The sequence below is a fragment of the Neomonachus schauinslandi genome, chromosome 10 (assembly GCF_002201575.2).
Source record: "Neomonachus schauinslandi chromosome 10, ASM220157v2, whole genome shotgun sequence".
Classification (NCBI taxonomy): domain Eukaryota; kingdom Metazoa; phylum Chordata; class Mammalia; order Carnivora; family Phocidae; genus Neomonachus; species Neomonachus schauinslandi.
This window is the reverse complement of record NC_058412.1, coordinates 75,891,706-75,912,979: the sequence shown is the minus strand read 5'-3', so window position 1 is coordinate 75,912,979 and position 21,274 is coordinate 75,891,706. Positions and strand designations below refer to the sequence as shown.

General features: G+C 48.1%; 1 protein-coding gene across 1 annotated transcript in view; it reads right to left on the bottom strand.

Moving 5' to 3' along the window:
* Positions 1–20,228, bottom strand: part of FER1L5 (fer-1 like family member 5) — a 58,115-nt gene extending 37,887 nt beyond the window's left edge. The window contains exons 1-14 of the mRNA XM_021701227.1: positions 20,144–20,228; positions 18,133–18,185; positions 17,192–17,283; positions 16,424–16,532; positions 14,500–14,554; positions 13,908–14,017; positions 11,752–11,880; positions 10,625–10,687; positions 9,831–9,881; positions 5,515–5,545; positions 4,773–4,888; positions 4,418–4,541; positions 3,912–3,964; positions 2,625–2,693 (exon numbers count right to left, since the gene is read on the bottom strand). Of these exons, the coding sequence (XP_021556902.1) occupies positions 2,625–2,693; positions 3,912–3,964; positions 4,418–4,541; positions 4,773–4,888; positions 5,515–5,545; positions 9,831–9,881; positions 10,625–10,687; positions 11,752–11,880; positions 13,908–14,017; positions 14,500–14,554; positions 16,424–16,532; positions 17,192–17,283; positions 18,133–18,185; positions 20,144–20,228 (1,140 nt within the window). The remainder of the gene's footprint in view (positions 1–2,624; positions 2,694–3,911; positions 3,965–4,417; positions 4,542–4,772; positions 4,889–5,514; positions 5,546–9,830; positions 9,882–10,624; positions 10,688–11,751; positions 11,881–13,907; positions 14,018–14,499; positions 14,555–16,423; positions 16,533–17,191; positions 17,284–18,132; positions 18,186–20,143) is intronic.
* Between the last annotated feature and the right edge of the window lie 1,046 nt (positions 20,229–21,274).

Here is a 21,274-nt window from a genome sequence, read left to right as displayed (position 1 = left end):
CTGAGGCACAGAGAAACTGAGTTCCTCAAGTTCTCTTTAAAAGCTCTCTTTAGAGTTCCTAACGACTCTGCCACAACCCAGGGAGGGGTGTGATTGTCCCTATTTACAGATGGGGAATGAGGCCCAGAGGGGTAAAAGGGCTTGTTCAGGGTCCCACAGTCAGGGGTGCAGTCACGACTGGAACCCAAGCTTCTGATTCTTATCTCCACTCTGCCACAGGGTCCCCTCAATTATGAAAACAAAAACCAATCCGTGTGTAAAACGGAGCTGCTGGGGTTGAGGCCTGAGTGGGACGCAAATCCTCTCAGTTGGGGCCCCTTCTCCTCAGAGCACTTCCTGAGGCATGGCTGAGAGTCCCTCGCATTCTCCATTCTACTCGTCCATTCTCCCCTTGCTGAGGAGCTGGGGGCCAGGGCAGAGTAGGGAAAGGGTTTTCCAGTTGAGCAAGTGGTTAAGAAGAAATGAGGAAAGGCCCCCTAGAATTGGGGAGATGGGCACCGGAAGGCATCCAGGTCTTCCAATATTACAAATTCTCCACATTCACATTCATGGCTGAACCATCTTTTCATCCACCCTGTTGAGAATTCTCTTCCCCTTTCCCAGTTCCTTGTCTTGACTGCCCTCCTGTCCTGGGGCCCTTGGATTGTAAGCTGGCATACACCCATTTTCAGCAGAGTTTCCCCTGCAGGCTGCCTTGTTGGGGCCCTGACTGGCTGGCCTCAGATGCTACTGTCTCTGTAGTCACCCTGCCATTCAGAGTGAGGGTCACATCTGCCTGCTGCATTTCCACAGGGCTAGTGACAATCAGGCTTGCATCCAAATGGCTCCAGCCTAGGAGACTGTGTTATGTGGGAAATGGGTGAGGGCCCAAGGGGTGTTTGGACATCTTTAAATGTTGGAAGGCCTCTTTCAGGGATGAAGGAGGGCCCAGCCTGTGCCACTGGTTTCTGAGCCTAAATGCAGCTGAACATGAGGGAGGACTTTCGAGGCTCTGAGCATCCACAGAGCATCTGAGGATCCTGGCCATGAGCCTCATCACAGCCAGAGACAGGTGGGAGGGATCAAAGACGGAGGATAAAAACTAGGCTCCCTTTAAAATCTCTTCCTAGGGCACCTGGGTGGCTCAGTCGGTTGAGCATCTGCCTTCGGCTCGGGTCATAATCCCAGGGTCCTGGGATCGAGCCCCACATCGGGCTCCCTGCTCAGTGGGGAGCCTGCTTCTCCCTCTCCCTCTGTCTCCCGGGTTGTGCTCTCACTCTCTCTGTGTCAAATAAATAAATAAAATCTTTAAAAAAATAATTAAAAAAATAAAATCTCTTTGTACTTTAAGAGTCTATAAAATTACTCAGGAAGGTAGGGATTATGAAGAATGGGTTAAAGATGATGCCTCACTAGGAGGCAGACTAGGGAAGCTTCTAGCAAGGAAGAGGGTCCCAGGAGAGTAGAGGGGAGTTCACGAGCTGATTTTACGTCACACAAATTTAAGGTATAAGGAAAGCAAAACACCCTCTGGGTAGCCAAATAGAAGCCACACAAAGTTCTATGCACTCATACTTAATGACAGTGCTCAAGCTATCTCAGAATTTCGTACTCTTTTTCTACACACAGTTCTTAGAAGCCTGGCATGGAGTCAAAACGCAATCAAGGCTCTCTCAGGGCTTTAAGAGGACTGGCATCCACATTCATGATAGGTGACTGAGAAGGACTGAAAAGCTCTAAAAATCAGACTACAGAATCCCACAAAGAAAAGTATCTTGGAGCCATTTAGTGTAGGAACAAATAGTCCCTACTCCATGTATCCCATATACTATGTTCCCACAATACCTCTAGGCCATTAACAAAGAGCTATAATTATCTTCAGGGCACTTCGCCTAGAAGATAAGAAAATGCATAATACGGGCGCCTGGGTGGCTCAGTTGGTTGGGCGACTGCCTTCGGCTCAGGTCATGATCCTGGAGTCCCTGGATCGAGTCCCGCATCGGGCTCCCTGCTCGGCGGGGAGTCTGCTTCTCCCTCTGACCCTCCCCCCTCTCATGTGCTCTCTCTCAAATAAATAAATAAAATCTTTAAAAAAAAAAAAAAGAAAATGCATAATACAATTTAGATTTAAATGATTTTTTGGTTTTGTTTTGTAATGTAGGTGAAAGGGCATTTTTAAGTTTTTGGGAAAGTTCAGTTGTATGGCCCCCTCATTTCTTAATACTGGACAAATAAAATAAGTTTTCCGAAATCTGTCCTGGGCTTCCTCATGTTCCCTATCAGGCAGATCTCACCCCCACTCCCCGCTGCCCCCAACGGTCCCCACCCAATGCTTCTTGGCCCCTACCTTCCATCCACACCCCTAGACACTCAAACTTGCCTTCCGTTTGTGGGCCAGGGGGAGGAGGGTGGTCAAGATGGAATAGCACGGGGTGCCTGGGTGGCTCAGTCAGTTAAGCACCCGACTCTTGATTTCAGCTCAAGTCATGATCTCAGGGTCATGAGAGCAAGCCCTGCATCAGGCTCCAGGCTCCACACTGAGCGTGGAGCCTGCCTAGGATTCCCTCCCACCCTCCCTCTCTCTCTGCCCCTCTCCCTGCTCTCTCTCTCTCTCTCAAAAAAAAAAAAGGATGGAACAGCAATACCTGAATCTGGAAGGTCAGGATCTGGTTCCATATCGGGTTCTCAGTCTGGGTCAGCACATTTGTCTTGAGCTAGGAACATCCCAGAGCACTGTCGGTGCCAGCCTGACCCCTGCTCCCTCCACTGACCTCACCTTCCAGCCCTTTCAGCCCAGCCCACAGATGGACGCTGTCTCTGGCACAGGGCTGACCATGGGAATGGTCTAAAGACATTTTGACAACTTCTCCTCAGCTACAACTTCAGTCCTTTGTATATCTGCCCAGATCCAGATTCCCTACTATTTGTTTTTAAATCATCTTTCAATTGACTTTGTTCTTAAAGAGTCTTAGGGTTATTAACTTTAGTATATGAGTGCATGCACATAGATTTTGTTGGATAAACTCTACAATCCCAACAGAAAAGTGAGCAAAAACCATGTCGACTATGGCAGTACACAATGGCATACCCCTTTCCAAAGCATCACTTGACTTCATTTTTAAACCTGACTCTGTTCTAAGCAATCGTGTCAGTGAAATCAAGGGTTGGTTGGACTGGTTAAACTTTTTAATACATACTAGAAAACCACAGAGATATTAAAATTTTTGAAAATTGTGTGCCACCTACCACCCAAGAGCATCTCACCTAGACCTGGAGCACCCAAACCACCTTTAGTGTGGTGGTTTTAAAATATGTCCACAAATCCTTTGGTACAGCTTCCTTTGAAAGGTAGACACTAATCTCTTTCCCTTTATGTGTGGATTGGATTTAATGATGCTTCTAATAGGTAGAATATGGTGGAAACAATGGTTTATGAATTCTGAGACAAACCTACTTAACTTTAACCCAACATTCCCCAAATTTGAACATAGGATCCTTTTTTTTTTTGCATGGAACGTCCATCAGCACACTTTGGAAAATGCTACTCTCTATTTATGGAGGATTATGGAATGTCAGCAACTCTCTTGCTCAGAACCTTCAATTTCTAGATGAAGAATCTCAGGCCCGAAGAAGACAGTGTTTCAGCATTGTTTGTTTGAGGGCATGTTGTTTCATTCACTCATTCGTGCCCTTCATGTACATTAGGCTTTCAGTGGGCACCTGCTCTCCATGCAGGGCTCTGTGCGTGGCTCTGGGAGACAGGGTGACTGGCCACGGCCTCCACCTTCACAGACTTCCTGGTCCAGTGGGGCCACGGCCCACTGATGGGGGAACTGACATCCGGATCCGGGGGCCCTGCCCACCAACTCCAGCCTTCCCACACACTATCTAGATGACAATTTCTCGAACCCTCAGACCCTTTCTACACTTACCTTTTCCCCAATTAGCTCCACCTCCAACATAGGATTCACTAAGTGCTGTTTCTCTGTGAACAAGAAGTTACAAGATTTCTGAGACAGCAGCATTTTTTTTTTTAAGGGGAGGACATGTAGAGGTGAGGTGACAGAATGACTGTCACACCCCTCTGCCATCATCTGGTGTGGTACCCCCCCACACCCGGGCAGACCTCCCCCATCTCCACTCTATCTCTATGTGTCATGGCCCATAATTGCAGCGAGGGTGGGTGCTGGCATAGGGAACCGGGAGTTTGCATCCAGACATCAAAGACAGGTCAGGGGCATGTGGCCCATTTTTAAGAGTATCTATGGGGTCTTCATGAAACAAATCTTAGTGGATTTCAGTCTCGTCCTCTCGCTCCCACACCCTGAATCTTAGGTTCACATCAAAATGGAACAGGGAAGCCCCATGAGAATCCAGGGTGCCACTGTGTAGGGAACCTCAGGGTCACTCCCCCCCCCCCCACCATCCTGACTCTAACTGAGATGAAGGTCCTCTGCGCAGTAGATGAAGAACTGTAAGTAGGCCATGTTGATTGGGACCACTGTTGACTTGAAGATCTGAGTAGTGGTGTCATCAGCCCCATAGGGCAGCTTTTGATCTACCTGCAGAGACCAGAGACCCGACAGGGTAGAGTTATAGGATGGTCAAGGCCATGGCCACCAGATTTGGCTTCCCGGCCTTCCACTTGGTAGCGGGGAGGGAGGGACAACCCTCAAGTGACACAGCAGGCAAATAAAAGCATGTGAAGATCAGTGGCCACTCTGAGGGCCAGGGGTACCCTATGAAAGCAGCCACAGTAAGAAATGTTGTTGGGGTGTCGGGGGCAGCCTCACCAGAGCCTGGTCTCCCACACCGAGGACACAGATGGTGACTTTCAGGTAGCCTCTCACACCACTGCTGGGTTCATTCGGCTGGCAGAGGCCTAACCATTTCCTCATGAGTGTGTGACCTGAAGGGGCAGAGGGCCCATGGGAGACCGGCCTCCAGTCTCCATCCTTCTTCCCTGAAACCAGTCTTTGTTTCTGTGGGAGAGGGTTGTGGAAATGGGTCTCATATATTCTGGTTCCCATACAGTAGCAGAGGAAAATGGGAGTCACTCCTACCAGTAAGCAAAGCTAGTACACTCAGCAGGCGTCAGCCATTGCCTTTAGGAAAGAGAGAACCCTCTTCCCCATCCTGGGAACTCACAGTTGTTGTTACTCTCCTGGTCTGAGAGAGGCAAGCATTTTCCCTAACCCTAAGCTCCAACCTTAACCTGCTATGTATGTTATGGCCAGATCATATGTTATGGTTACAGTGGAAACCTCTACTCAAATGCTAGTTTCCGAATACTGGCCTCAAAAAATAGAAATTCAAACCAAGGCTGTAATAAAAGTTTAGCATTTGACCCAAAGGGATGCCTTGAGTTTTGAAGAGAAAGATGTTATCATTATAAATATTATCAAATACAGAAAATAATTCATACCCTCTAATAGTCTCCCCTCGTGTGCTGAACATACAGGGATTTTGAAATATTTGGACAACTGGCCTGCTTTTTCTCAGAAGGCACACGCATTTGCAACAACTGATACCTACCTGGAGAATGGTAGATAAACCCAATATCGGTCTGAAAAGACAAGAGTAGAGTAAGGATTAGTTAGGGCCTCTGGCCAAGATGTGCAATATCAACAAACAATAGTACTGTACTGACAGTATTAGCCACCAATGCTTAAGAATTTGCCCTGCTCTAACTCCTTTACTCTTTACAACAGCCTACACATGGTCCGTTACCACCTCCACTCTGCAGAGGAGGATACTCTGTGAGAGAAGGGCCTAAAGTCTTACAACTAGTAAGTGAGGAGGTCTGGATTGGAAGGATTCTCAGCCACCACACAGCACTACCTGGCCAACACAGCGTTGACTCTTCCTTGGGTTGGGAAGGGTGTCTCCCATCCTGGGGAAGAGGCTGGTCAAGGGAGAGGCAAAGAGACTATGGGCTTTCCCTTTCCCTTGGGAGAAGGTTTCTGCCTGAGGCCTGAGGGATGTGGTACAGGACTGAAGGTGGCGTGGGGCAAGGCACTGTGGTATATTCAGGTCACCCTTGTATCCCACATCTGAAGGTTCCATAGAGCAGTCCCCAAATTCTGCATGTTAGGCCTGCTTTAAAAACTCAGTCACCCCTTTGGGTTAGGTAGGCCAAGATTTCTTAGCTACAACAACAAAAGCACAATCTATAAAAGAACAGTTTGATGAAGTGGACTCCAGTGAAATGTAAAACTTCTGTTCTTTGAAAGACACTCAAGAAAATTGAAAGACCAATCATATACTGGGAGAAAATATTTCCAAGTCATATATCTGATAAAAGGACTTGTATCCTGAATATATAAGAAAATCTCAAAACTGAGTAGTAAGAAAATGACCCAGTGAAAATGAGTAAAAGATCTGAAGATTTATTTAATTTTGAGAGAGAGAGAGAGTAGGGGGAAGGGCAGAGGGAGAGAATCTATCAAGCAGACTCCCGGCTGAGCAAGGAGCCAAATGCGGCGCTCGATCCCACACCCATGAGATCATGACCTGAGTCAAAAGAGTCAGTTGCTTAACGGACTGAGCCACCCAGGCGCCCCAAATGAGCAAAAGGTTTGAACAGACACTTAAAGAAAATATATAGATGACAAATAAGCACATGAAAAATGCTCAACATCATTAGTCATCAGGGAAGTGTAAATTAAAATCACAGCGAGGTAGCTCTACATATAATTAGAATGGCTAAAGTAAAAAAGATGGACTACAGGAGGGGTTGATGAGAATGGGGGGCAACTGGCACTCTAGCATACACTGCTGGTGGGAATATAAAATGGTAAGGCCTGTTTGGAATTGTTGGGACAAAAACGGTTAGGAATTTTCTCTAAAAGTTAAATATACACTTACCATATGAGCTACTCAATCCACTTCTACATATTTACCCAAGAGAAATTAAGATTTGTACAGTAAGATTTGTACAGTAAAGCAGCTTTACTGTAACAGCCAAAGACAAAATAATCTCATGTCCATCAACAGATGAGTGGCTAAACAAATTGTGATAAATCTATAAACGGAATACTACTTGGCGATGAAAAGGAATGAATTATTGACACATGCAGTGACATGGATGAATCTCAATTATGCGGAATGAAAGAAGCCAAACCAAAAAGGGTATATGCTGCATTATTCCATTTATATAAAATTTTAGAAAATGCAAACCAAGCTATAGTTATAGAAAGCAGACCAGAGGTTTCCTGGGGATGGGAGGGGATGGCATGGGGCTGAGAGGGAAGAATAAAAAGGCACACAAGGAAATTTTGGGGGATGATAGATGTGACAGATATGTTCATTATCTTGACTGTGATGATGGTTTCACAGGAATACAAAAATTATACATCTTAAAATATGTGTAATTCACTGTATGTCAATTGTACCTCAATAAAGTTGGAAGAAAACCAAACCAAACCAAATCCAGGCACCCCTAATGAAGCAACAGATCCAGGCAGTGATCATCAGTGGCTGTTAACAACATAAAAAGAGACCAACAGACATTCTGTGGCTCCCGCTGAAGTCATTTTGCCAAGTAATAGACCTAAATCTGGCAAGCCTCTGGGCAGAGGGACATGTGAAATGAACCTTCAGAGATGCAGTCAGCAAAATCCAGACTGGAGGAAAACTCTAGAGGACAAACTATCCAGTTTCCTTAACAAATTACAAGGCGGGGGGGGGGGGGGGGGTGGTGGAAATGGGCAGGATCCACAGAATCGAAGACCTAAAAATACATTTTATTTTATTTATTTATTTTTTTTAAAAGATTTTATTTATTTATTTGACAGAGAGAGACACAGCGAGAGAGGGAACACAAGCAGGGGGAGTGGGAGAGGGAGAAACAGGCTCCCTGCTCTAGGGAGCCCGATGTGGGACTCGATCCCAGGACCCTGGGATCATGACCTGAGCCAAAGGCAGTCGCTTAACCGACTGAGCCACCCAGGCGTCCTAAAAATACATTTTAACTACCTGCAATGTATGCACCTGGTCTGCATCCTAACTTGAACAAACTGTGAAAGGAATTCATAAGATAATTAGGGGAATTTGAACACTGGCTAGTTTTCGATGTTATCTAGGAATTATAAAGGTTTTAAAACGTGGTAATTACATTTGGTATGCTTAATAAAATCTTTATGTTTTAGAAATACATACTGAAGTATTTAAAAATAAAATGATATGGCGTCTGAGATTGGATTCAAAATAACCTAGTGGGTAGGGGAAGTGGGCCAGGTGTAGACAAAACATCACTGGCAATGAATTAGTGAAGTTGAGTGATTGGGATGTGGGAACTCAGGATACTATTCTCTCTGCTTTTGTGTATCTTTGAAATTTTCCAAAGAAGTTCTTTTTAAAGATTTTATTTATATATTTGAGAGAGAGAGAGAATGCAGGGGGCAGAAGGAGAGGGAGAGAATCTCAAGCAAGAATCTCCCTGCTGAGCTCGGAGCCCCATGTGGAGCTTGATCTCACAACCCTGAGATCATGACCCAAGCTGAAATCAACAGTCTGGTGCTCAACAGACTGAGCCACCCAGGCACCCTTCATGTCTATAACTTAACAGTTCATATCACTGGTCACTGTCTGAAAATTGTGCAGTGGTCTTTGTCGAAAGTACAACATTTTTTACCTCCTGCCACTTAACCTCTCAGGAATCTCTCAATCTCTAAGCCTATGCTGCTTTTTTTTAAAAAAACTTTTATTAATTTATTTGAGAGAGAGAGAGTGCACAGAGGGAGAGGGAGAATCAGACTCCCCGCTGAGCAGAGAGCCCCATGTGGGGCTCGATCCCAGGACTCCGAGATCATGACCTGAGCCAAAGGCAGATGCTTAACCCACTGAGCCACCCAGGTGCCCTGCCTATGCTGCTTCTTTAAGGAACAGGTCATGACTCTTCATGTGCGTATTACAAGTTGTGAGAAAGAAACCTTACTTTGATTTGTCCTAAATGTGCCTTTCCCAAGGTGGAAGCCTTTTTCCAGGGGTTGCCAGATTTGGCAAATAAAAATACAGATGCCCACTTAAGTTAGAATTGCAGATAGGGCACCTGGGTGGCTCAGTTGTTTGAGCGACTGCCTTTGGCTCAGGTCATGATCCTGGAGTCCCAGGATCGAGTCCCGCATCAGGCTCCCTGCTCATCGGGGAGTCTGCTTCTCCCTCTGACTCTCCCCCTTCTCATGCTATCATTATCTCTCTCAATTAAAAAAAAAAAAAAAGAATTGCAGATAAATGAGGACTTCATTTATAGTATACATATGTCTCCTGCAATATTTCATGAGGAGCCATGCAATATTTGAGGCATCCTTATATTTAAAAAGTATCTGTTATTTAAGCTTCAAATGTAATAGAGCATTCTGTATTTAATCTGGCAACCCTACCTTTTCCCAATCTTCCTGGATTTGGAGAATCTTTTTTAGCCCTTCATGACTGTGTCAACTTTCCTCATCTCTCAGCCTATGTCTTTCCAAAGCAAACCTTTTTATTCTATTCTCATAGGCAGCAATTTTCTCTGTGTTTCTCTGCCTTTTTGGATCTTCTGCTTCCATTTCCTGGAGGCAGAGATTCGAAGTGTGTCCATAGTATTATAAGTTTGGGGAATTCAACATGGCACATAGTGGTACACACTTTCATCCTTACAATGACTCTGGTTTGAGTATATCATTATTCCCATTGTATAGATGAGGAAGTAGAGGTTCTGAATAACTTGTTTAAGTCAACCCAGTTGGTAGGTGGATCCAAATCTGGATATTTCTGCATGAAAATTCAAGTTTTTGCCCCTAAACTCGGGCACGGAGCCCGTGGTAGGTCTCTGTTTCACCAAACCTCCTCCTTCATCCAGGGCTCACTTGGAATCTCCCGATCTCTGAGTTGAATCTCAACAGTGTGGAATTCATCACCTGCAGAAAGATCTCAGTTATTCACATCCCCCATTTCTCCCACCCCCATGGGAGGAACTGTAAGGGCACATTAGGGATTCTCCGGGATCTACTCAATACTTCCTAGTGGCCCACAATACCACATAAGTTTTCTCATTTAATTCTCAGAGGTACCCTGTGAGGTTCAGAATTTTAGTTCCATTTAACTGATGAGGAGGTTGATCAGAGGGTTCAATTCATTTGATGAACCCAAAGGTCAGCCCAAAGCAAAGTGTTGCACTCAACTTTCTCCATGGCATGCTGTCCTGATCGTTTCCCATGTGCCTGTGTTCCCAAGAACATGTACACTCTTCAAGGGGGAGGCCTCCTTGTTCTCCTTAGCCCTGTGCTGGGCACATAGGAGGTACCAGATAAACATGTTCATTGCTGTTACCGGGCTCCCTCTGGTTGGGGAGTGGAATGTCTCATGTTGAGGGCACATGTGAGGGGTCCTTTGGCGGCATGAGAATCCTGGCACATGAGAAGGGGCTCTTTTCTTCACCAGGGCCCAGCTCAGGGCCTAACAGTTGGCATTCCATAAGATTTGTTAAATGAATGAATGGGGAGTCTGGGTTGCCAGAGTGTGATAAAGGCAGTGGAGGATATGCCTTGGGGTCAGAAGGACCATCTGAAGTGACTGGCTATAAGGGAGGGGTGAGGGGCTGAAGTCTTTCCCAGAATTGAGGTGGGACAAGAAAGTGGGCCCATCTTGTTTGGCTCCTCACCTGAATTAAGATGGTCTCATCAAATAACTTAGCAGGCACCTCATAAAAATTCTGGAAGAAGATCTGAAGCAGAGAGAATGGGGATAGGGGTTGGATGATATTCCTTTCACCACTTCACCCAGGGACTCAGTAAGCCTGAAGGCTCAGAATAGCATGCTTCTTCCCCAGCTCTTGCCCATTTCATGCTCATGCTCCTCCTCCAGAAGCAGAGGCTTGCCCAGCTCCTGGAGGGTGTTCTGCCAGGGTAAAGGGCAGGGGCAAGGGTTCCCAGAAGCATTTGTCAAGAGTGGCTCAAGGCCCAGCTAGCTGCCCTGGGATGGAGTCCCGAGCCTCTGCCTCCTAGAGTGCCCTGTCAGTCCACTGCATCCCCAGCCCCTGCTGCAGCCAGAACCCTCTTTCCTAAATGCAAACCCGGCCCCATCACTCTCCTGCTTAACTCCCTCCATGGCTCCCCAGTGCCATCTGTGACAGGGTCCCAGCGCATTTTGCAGCCTTCCCTCCAGCCACAGCCATATCTACAGTTCTGCCAAGTCCTGCCACTTCTTGTTTCTAGGCTTCCGAAGACACTATAGCTTTTTTCTGAATTTTCTTTCTCCACGATGTCTCTCTTTCCCTGGTAGACTCTTCCTTCAAGGTTTCGGGAGCCCTTCCTGAGTCCCCTCATTCCTCCCTACTCTCACTGTGCTTTTATCTTTTTATTTATTGGCCTCTTTACCAGTTAATTCAGTGAGTATTTATCGACTTCCAACTGTGATCAGACACAATGCTATAGCTTAGGGCTTCAGCAGTGACAAGATGTAATGGTCTGGGTCTGCATTTCACAGCTGCATTAACAGCACCTCCAGATCTCTGCTAATCCCAGTTTTGCACCATTGTCATTGTCTATGTGTTCACAGGCCAATCCGCCCCCCACAGACTATTGGTTCCTCCAATGGGAGGTTTCAAATGATTTTGTCTGTATTCCCAGTGCCAGGCAGTGCTTGGCCCTCTGTAGGCGCTCAGCCAATGTTTGTGGAAGAAGCAAGCTTGCCTGATGCCTGCAGGTAATGCCCAGCCCCCAGCTAGCTCCCGGCTGGCCCCCTTGGCCCAACTGCCCTGTTCAGTTCTGAAGGGCACGTGCAGCCCACCTCATTGAAGAAAGGGTTGTTTCCCATCTTGATCCGTGTGTTGTGCTGGTGGCCTCCGATGACCACCTTCACCGTCGGCTTGATGTTGTTGCCCATGAGCTGTCGGGCTTCAAACACCTTCACTCGGACCTACAGACGGGGGGGGAGGGGGGACACAGGAGCACCTGAGGCTGTGGCCCGGGCCCCCTTCTCCAACAGGGACTCTTCTCTAAAAGAACAAAGTGTTCTGACAAGAGGCATCTACTGGGGATGGGAGGAGAACCACAGGGAGCTGGACTGCCTGAAGGCAAGTCCAAGAAAGGCCATGGCTCCTCCTGTTTCCTCTTCTGGGAACTGTCCCCTCCACTGCTTTGTCCTTTTCATCTTCTGTAGACTTAGTGTTTCTCAATTGCAATGGGCTTGTTACAGAATACAGAAATGAAATCTAATCTTTCCCAGTTTTTTTTGTTTTGTTTTTACTTTTATCTACAATCTTTTTAGAGAACTGAGAATTTTAAAGTTCCATGCCATTGAATCTCTGATCTGTGATTTGCTCTCTCTGATTTGTGATTTATTCTTCCCCTTTCTATACTTTACTGGGGCTTCAGTAAAGGGTCTATGACATCTGAGCCTAGAACTAGAAGGCGGGAGGGAAGAGCAATGCAGAGCCCAGGAGAGACCCTGGCCGGCTGAGGCCCAGGGGGAGAAAGAATGAAGATGGCCATGGCTAGGAGGGCACTGGTGTGGGAGCTTGTCATCTGACTGTGGGTAGTAAACAACATCCGGCTCTCCCAGCCCAGGCTGTGGCTCGGCCTTTCTCCATGAGGCCTCCTATGTCTCTAGGAAGTCCAGTGACCCTTTAGGGATCGATACGCATGCAGCTACCGGACCCTCAGAGACAAGAGTGGGCCAAACCAGGCAAACAGGTCGCACGTCAGGATTTTGCCCTAACCTCTAGGACAGAGGAGTAGTAGTGATTTGGGCACGATGACCCTCTATCCTGGGCAAACCAGCCTGATGAAAAGGGATGGGGCCCAGAGGGAGAGGAAAGGAAGGTACTCCAAAGGAGGAACAGCATGTGCAAAGGCCTGGCAGCTAGAGAAAGAGGCTTGAGAATGGGGACTGCAAGGTGTCCAGGATGCTAGAGCAGGGTGGGGAAGGGCGGGGGCAGGAGACAGAGTGGCTTGCAGAGATAGGTTTGTGTTATCAAGGGCCTAGGAAGCCATTGGAAGGAGTTTGGGTTTTGTCCTGAGGACATTAGAGCATCCTCATTTTTAAAAATTTATTTTTCATTTTATTTTATATTTTAAAATTAAAGTATAGTTGATACATGATGTGACATTAGTTTCAGGCCCACAACATAGTGATCTGACAACTAGATATTATACTACTATGCTCACCACAAGTGTAGCTACCATCTGTCATGGATATCCTCATTTTTAAAGGACATTTTTAAGCAGGTGCATGGCATGGTAAGAATGACATCTTTGAAAGACCACTTTGACTGAAGAATGGACAGGAGAGAGCTGGAGGCTGGGAGTTCAGGAGGAGCCTAGGAGGTGGTCCAGGAAAGCGACGGTGCTGGCTCAGGCCAGGGAAGTGAAGTGGTGATGGAGAGGCGGGGGCATTTGGGTGGTATTAAGAGCTAGGACTTGGCCATCGACTGGATGCAGCGGGGAGGGTGAGGAAGAAGGCAGTCAAGAATGACATCCAGTCTCCTGGGCAGGTGGCAGGCTGGGGAGCAGGTGAAACCATAGTAGAAATCTTAGGTTACAAGTTACAGATCAGAGGGAAGTTGGTGAGCCATGGGATGAGGGTTCCAGAAGTCATAGCGGGAACTCTCCTCAGCCCTTCCCATACAGCTCATTTTGCCATGAACATGGCTAGCCTTGTGTTGCCAACAATCCCGAGGACTCCAGGCCTTTTGCTCTGCCTCCCCAGCACTTGCCAGGGCCTGTTGGTATACATAGAGCCAACAGCGCCCCCTATTGCCGCAGCAGAGCTGTCTCTAGCTTCAGCTTCCTGCAGAAGTGGCTCAGAATGACCCCGGAGGAGCATGGGATGCAGTGAGGCTCTGAGGACCTGTAGCTCTGGCCCTCTGCCATGACCTTATGGAGAGACGGGGACGGCCTGGGATCACAGTGAGAGTGTCAGGTGAATCAGCCCAGAATCCTCACCTGAAAGTGCTGAGGCTTCGAAGACAGAGCCGTGGGCATGGTGGAGTTGGGGAACATCAGTTTCTGCCTGGCCACCTCTCCTGCACTTGGGCCCAGGAGGTTGCCATCGCCTGAGGAAACACAGTCTGGGTGGGCCTTCAGAGGCTGGGGCTCAGGAGGCTTTGAGGCATTACACCCATTTCATTGTTCCATCCCCAGTGACTAGCTTCTGACTAAAACCATGGCCCAGAAGTCCTGAAAGGGGCACATATCCTTCCCAGAACATTCCCATGGGAACCTCCTCTTATCCTCAGTAACCCTGGGCCGCATACTCTACATGTGGGGGCTCTTGGAAATGGCCATCCTTGCTTCCCTCCGCAGCCCACTGGAGGCTGGGCCTTATGTCTAGAGATGACAAGTGGAAATATTGGGGGATACATACATATATATATATATAACCTCAGCCAGGTGTCTGGAGATCTGGCTTCTAGATCCTAACTTGGTCACAGTCCTTCTGTAGGCCTCAAGGGATGGGTCCCAAAGGTCGCAAGTGTCCCAAAGAGCCTATCCAGCTATGTTTGGAGAAGAACAGGGGTAAACCCCGAGGACATACCTATCTTCGACGTATCCTGGTATCTCACAAGGGTCACCTGGAGAGTGACAGTGCACTGCAAGGCAAAGGCAAGGGGGGGGGGCTGTAAGCCAGATCTTGCAATCCTTGGCCAAGTCATAACACTGGAACCTCGCCCAGCCTGGCCAGGTTCATGCCCAGTTCCCCTGTGCAAAGCGATGCTGGCCATGGTACAGGGCCACGCCATTCCATGGGACCTGTGAAGTCTTGGGTGGAGGGAGGTTATAAACTGGTAGGGAGAAGCAATGGGTTATAGTGGAGGGAGTTAGGAGAATAGAGGAGGCATGTGGCAGTGGTGGTGACAAGGGGGTACAGCAGGGTGGGGAGGAGAGGGAGAGGTGCCTTGGGACCAGTCCAGAACCGCTGATGCCAAGAGCTCTTCTCCTAGCTCAACATCTCCTGGCCTCAGGTGGGGACTCCTGCAAATACCTCTTAATTGACCTCCTGACCTCCAAGTGCTCTGACTACTCATCCTACCTCTAGACCATCGCCAGAATTGCCCCCTAAAAATGCCCTAACCGATCAGAGTGAAGTCACAGCTCACCAGCACAGACCATAAGGCCCCTGGTCTCAGCTAGTCTCAGCTCTCCCACCAGCCCCTTCACAGCCTCCCAACCCCCATATGCCAGCAGTGCGGTAGCTCACCCTCCCCAAACCTGCTGCCTGCCTCTCTCTCCCTCCGGCCTTCACACATGCACCTTACACCCTTGCCTGGGATTCTCTTCCTTTCCCGTCCGTGGGGCAAACTCATGCCCGCTGAGAAACTGAATAAACAAATGGACAACGACCAGATCTTATGTAAAAATGGAACTCTGACCTACAATCTGCAGCAATTGATTCAGGAAACCAGCCCAATAAATCTGCAGTAACCCGCCCAGGAAGCCAGCCTGCTCTAAGTCAGCCTTGTAGGAAGTCAGAGTACTCCTCTAGCAACCAAACAATAGCCCCATCACAGTTGGCCCCAAATTGTCAGGACTTGATTCATAACTGACAGCTTCCCTCATTTCTGTCCCTTCTTCCCACTTAGGACCAGCCAGAGAAAGCCAAATACACACCCCTAATCAACCACATAGGATGCCCGGCTCCTCGTTGGTTCACTTATAGCTTCCCCTGTCCAACAGCCTCCAATCAGGGCACACTGGGAGCCTTCCCTGCTTCCGCTGTACAGCTTCCCCCCTCCTCTGCCTGCCTCTGAGTCTCTGCCAAAATGCAAGTGGTGGTGGCTGATGCCCTTGCTCTAGCCAGCTCTGCATAAATAGCCTTTGCTTATTCTCCTTCGGTTGGTCTTCGCTTGTTTCCATTTATCTTTTTTTTTTTTTTAATTTTATTTATTTATTCATGAGAGACAGAGAGAGAGAGAGAGAGAGGCAGAGGGAGAAGCAGGCTCCCAAGGAGCAGGGAGCCCGATGCGGGACTCGATCCCAGGACCCTGAGATCATGACCTGAGCCGAAGGCAGACGCCCAACCATCTGAGCCACCCAGGCGCCCTGTTTCCATTTATCTTAATCATGTCCTCTGCAAAGGCTTCTGTGACCTCCCACACGGAATCATTCACTTTGTCCTGTCTTCAGTGACCTAGTCTACCTGCCCCTTGTGCTGGACCTTTTGTCACTGGGAGGGATGCCTACTCCAGTGGACGTGGGCTTCACTCAGTTTTGTATCTCAGGCCTAACACAGGTGCTGTCATCCAATGGACAACTGACTAAATAATCAGTCTAAAAGGATGGATGTAGGGGTGGGAGGAAGGGTGGGTGGGTGGAGGGGTGGCGGGATGGGGAGGTCAGGGAGATGATAGCAGTGTGATGCGGCCTCCTAGGGCAGGAAGCGCTCTCTGGTGGGGGCACTGGCCCCCAACTTCACCGGCTGCCCCCACTCTTCCAGCCACCCTTCCTGGGGCCCAACTCACATCTGTGGACATCATGAGATGGTTAAGCAGGTTCAGGTCCTTCACGATAAGGACCTCACTCGGTTTCTTCACCAAGGGCTGGAGCAGTATCGTGGCCAGGCCAATGAACCTGGGGAGACAAGGAGCACATATGAGATCCAGAGTCAGGGGACACAGTGTCTTCTGTCCCAGGCATGACTTTATCTAGAGAGGGTTTTCTCTCCTACAGGCTGTGCTGTCCACAGAGAGAGGCTGTAGGAAGGAGGCAGTGATGTGGAGAACCCACCAGAGGATGTAGGGCTCTCATGTCTCTGAGAACTGACTTTGGGGCTATGAGCAGTGGGTGGCTCTGCCCTGCCCAGCTCCTTCCCAGAAGTTCTGCTCCCACACTCCTCCTGAATGGGAGCAGTGCCAAGTAACAGCTGATTGGACCAGGGGCTGGACACCTGATGGAAGCTGGGCCAATCAGAGTCTCCGTCCTAGGAATTTTGAATGGGGCCACAATAGGAAGCCAGGATCCGGCAGAGAGAAGCAGAGATTTGAGATCCTGTGGCTTCAGGATCTGCAAAACTGTCCCTGGCTTCCCAGGTTCCTGATTCTGGTCTCTCTGCACTCCCAGCCTCACCACCCTCCAATAAATCCCCCACCTTTTTTTTTTTTTTTTGGTCCCATTAGCTGGCTGGAGTGGGTTCTGGTCCTTGCAGCCTGAGTTATGGATTCAAGCCAGGAGATGCAGCCAGGGCTGTTGCTTTGGTCAGAGAGCCAGCCTCCTGCCTTTCTCTGCCTCACCTGTCCTTCTTTGCTGCGCCCATGTCCCGAAGGATGATTTGCAGAAAAGAGTCATTTTGTAGGGGGCGGTCCCAGAGGTACCAGATCAGGGTCTGTGGGAGGCACAGAGAGATCAGCATCCTTCCTCCACCCTCCCCTTCCCATCCTTCTAGAAAATGGGGAAAGATGCAGGGAACAGGCTGGCCCTGTGTTTCTCTTGAACTAAGGAACCTCTCTCAAGTCTAGTTTCCTTTTTTTTTTTTTAAATATGAATCCTCAACCCGGACTTTTTTTTTTTTTTTAAGATTTTATTTATTTATTTGACAGAGAGAGACAGCGAGAGAAAGAACACAGGCAGGGGGAGTGGGAGAGGGAGAAGCAGGCTTCCCGCGGAGCAGGGAGCCCGATGTGGGGCTCGATCCCAGGACCCTGGGATCATGACCTGAGCCAAAGGCAGACGCTTAACGACTGAGCCACCCAGGTGCCCTCAAGTCTAGTTTCCTAAGAGGATGGCATTAGCTACCTTTCACCAAGGTGCTGAGCATCCTACCTGGGCTCTGCAGTGTAACTGCAATATCATGGGTGTGTCAGGAGTGAAGGGGTGTGGGGACCCGGGGTGGGGGTGGGGGACATGGATGGATGGAAGAGGAGAGGGATGGATCCTACACAGGGAACCCTGTCTCTGCTTCAGGTTTCTGGGAACATGAGTATGGCCAGGTTGGACAAGATGGCCATATCATGGTCCATCCTCAGAGTGGAGGAGAAGGGCCAAGAACAGCTATGGGCCCTCAGGCCCACACAGCCGTATCAGCTCAGGGGCTGCTCCCAGTCCAGACGCCCTGGACTTGGGGAAAGCTTGTGCCGCTCCCGGTCCTCTCCCTAGAATTCTGAGCATGGCCAGGACCCGACCTCACTCTTAGGGTTGTCATTGCTTCTTTTGGGTTTGTCCTGATGAGTTTTACCTCATTCCATGTGGGGTTATTCCCTTCCGCTTCATGAGTTCTCTTCTTGATATCTGCGAAGATACCAAGGGGCAGTTATTGGTGGCAGGAAATATTTCAAAGTCTAGGTTGAAGTGTGGTAAAGAGAGGTAGGACTCCAAGAACACTTCAAGTCTATGTTGGAAGATGTGATATGGCATGGATTCTTACGCTGGGGGGTTTCAAAATTTCTCACTTTTTGTAAGAGTAACATCATGCCATGTGACAGATGCTGTGTTCACTTCATTTTCTTCCTTGGAACGTAGTTCCTAGCCATCTTGCAGCCAGGTGGTGCCTTGTGACTCGTTCTGGCCAGTGCAGCGTGGGAGCGATTTTCACCACTGCCACGACTGGCTCCTAAAATCTCCCATGACATTCTTCCTCTCCCCACTCCGCACACCCATCCTCACCATCTGCGGGCAGGGTGGTGCCAGGATGATTTTGCAGCCACAAGCAACAAGCAGCTGGTCCCTAAACCGCTGCTTGGAGGAGCCCCTCAGGATTGCTGCCCCCCTTGATGCAGGACTTGGTGTGAGCAAGAGGTAAACTTTTATTGTATTAAGGCACTGAGATCTAAAGTTTTATTTGTTACCAGAGCAAAGCCTAGTGGACCCTAAGACATGCCAAAACATCTCTAATGGGTTAAAAGTTCTTCATCCACTAAAATTCCCCTCCTCCAGAAACATCTTTAAAAAAGAACAGCTGATAGCCCTGCAAAGAACCTTTAAATTGCTAAATTACTTTGAGATTCTTCCCAAGGAAAGAATGTATGAAAGAGGGGGAGACAGTGTGTGTGCAAGCATGTACCTGTTGGGTAGTCGGAAGGGGTGCAGGGTAGTGGATGGTATATGGGGGAAGAGGGGCTCAAAAAGGTGAAAAAGGAATAAAAAATATCAAACAAACATTCAGTTATTAAGAATTTATAGGTAAATTTGTGAGCAAACCCAGGAGTCTGGGACTTAGGCATCTTTGTAAGAGGTATTTCTGGGAGGAGAAAGATCACGTCCGTGGGATCGTAGGAAAGAAGGCTCAGAATCAGGCTGTTCCCTGGCTCATGGCAAAGACACACTGAATGTCCACTATGCCTCTCTAAACCTGTACCTGGGGACATAAACGCGTATGGATTGTCCTGTGAGCCCAGAGTCCCAAATGTCCACTCTCCGAGGGGTGTTGTCACGTTCAGTGAGCACAGTTTCACAAACCAGAAAAAAACTTAAGGTCTTCATTCTTTACTCATACCTATTATAGAAACAACTGTGCCTTCTTTCTCTTGACCCCGATTTTCTCACTCCCCACACGTGCTGGGAAACCTCATTTGCCCATATCCACCAGCAGACAGACTGTCCATTTCTCTTGCCCTTCTTCCCTTCCTGCTCCCAGCTCTGTGTTGTGTAGACACGCTTAATCTCTTTCGTGTTGCCTCCTAAATCCTCTCACCCCCCCCCGCCCCCCCGCCAACCTTCTTGGACATTTTTCCTTACCTATAAAAAATGGAGACAATAAATCTTGCCTCATTTGCCTCATGGGATTGTTGTGAGGAGCAAAAATCATTATGTTTACGAAAAGGCTTTGTTGGTTGTAAAGGTCCCTCATTAGGATCGAACAGTTACTATTGGAGGTTGTATGAGAGCTGTACATATATTGTCTTTTAAAATCCTCACATCAAGCCTATGAAGCAGGTGGTTTTTTTTTTTTTTTTTTTTAAACCTCAATGTGTGGCACAGTCCTAGTTCACAGAAGCGGCTCGGGAAGTATTAATCTTCTCTTTTTCCCGTAGCCATTCCCCTGGAAAAAATGGGAGGCAGAGATGTCATAATAGGAGAAGTAATGGCAATAAAGCTAAGTTTCTTCGAAAGAACCGGATGATGTCTACCCCGCCTTTCTGCCACACAGGGCATCTTTTACAGAGGAGGGCCCCCATGAGTCTATTTTTTCACCAAGAGCATGTTGCCTCTCAGGGCTCGTCTCCCCCATCCCAGAGCCTGGCTCTCACCTCGGAAGTAGGCAGACACGCAGGGTCTGGGTGGGGGGCTGAGGGGCGGGTTAATCGTGGCTGACTCCACCACAAGCCGCAGCATGTCCTCCCCCTACTTCCCTCCTTTTCTCTGCAGCGGAGCCTCCTTCTTGGAGCACCTTGGTCCAACGTTCTCCCAGGGCTCACGGGGTGAGGAGAGCCCCGGGCCTGTTGCTTAGCAGTAGAGGTGATGTCACAAAGGTGGGAGGTTCTTGGTTCTGGAGAGGAACGGAGGGGAAGGACAGGAGGAAGTCACAAGGAGTACGAAGCCAGTGGCTTGAGGTGACTAGGCCTGTACAAACAAAATGATTTGGCTGCTTGGCGTTTCCTCTTTCTTTTTCTTTCTCTCTTATTCTCACTGTCCCTCTGATTTCATGATCAGGTATAAGGGTAGTGTTTCCTCTTTATATAAATAAGCAAGTTATCTGGAGTGAATCAATGCCAAAGTCCCACAATTTAAATGAGAAAATAAGAGAAGTGAGGTGATACGGGAAAAGGAATAGGTAAATCAAAGACCATTTCAAGGACAATTCAGGAGAAGCCCTTCTTAATGCATAAGCAAATATGTAGGCCTCTTTTTTTTTTTTTTAAAGATTTATTTGTTTATTTGAGAGAGAGAGAGAGAGACAGAGAGAGAGAGCACTGGGGGAGGGGCAGAAGGAGAGAGAGAATCTTAAGCAGACTTTCAGCTGAGCTTGGAGCCTGACACAGGGCTCGATCTCACAACCCTGAGATCATGACCTGAGCTGAGATCAGGAGTTGGACACTTAACCAACTGAGCTCCCCAGGTTCCCCAAGCCTCCTTTTTCTAAAGGGAGCCTAAGTCCAGATATGAATCTGTCTTTAACAAAGGGAAATGAGCTTTTTAATTAATGAGCTTTTATGCCAGCTGATTTTAAGGTTAAAAAAAAAATCTCAAGGTCAATACAATTTTGCTGTGGCATCTTGACTGCTCTCAAGGCCTCTCGTCATGAGGATGGAGTTGGGTCATTTGCTCTTGTCTTGTCCACACTAAGCGTTTTACTGCTTCAGGTTTGAATATTGTATAAATTACATCTTATCCAATAGCAGGAAGATTAATGGACGTTTTAAAAATGTGTCTTAGTTGAT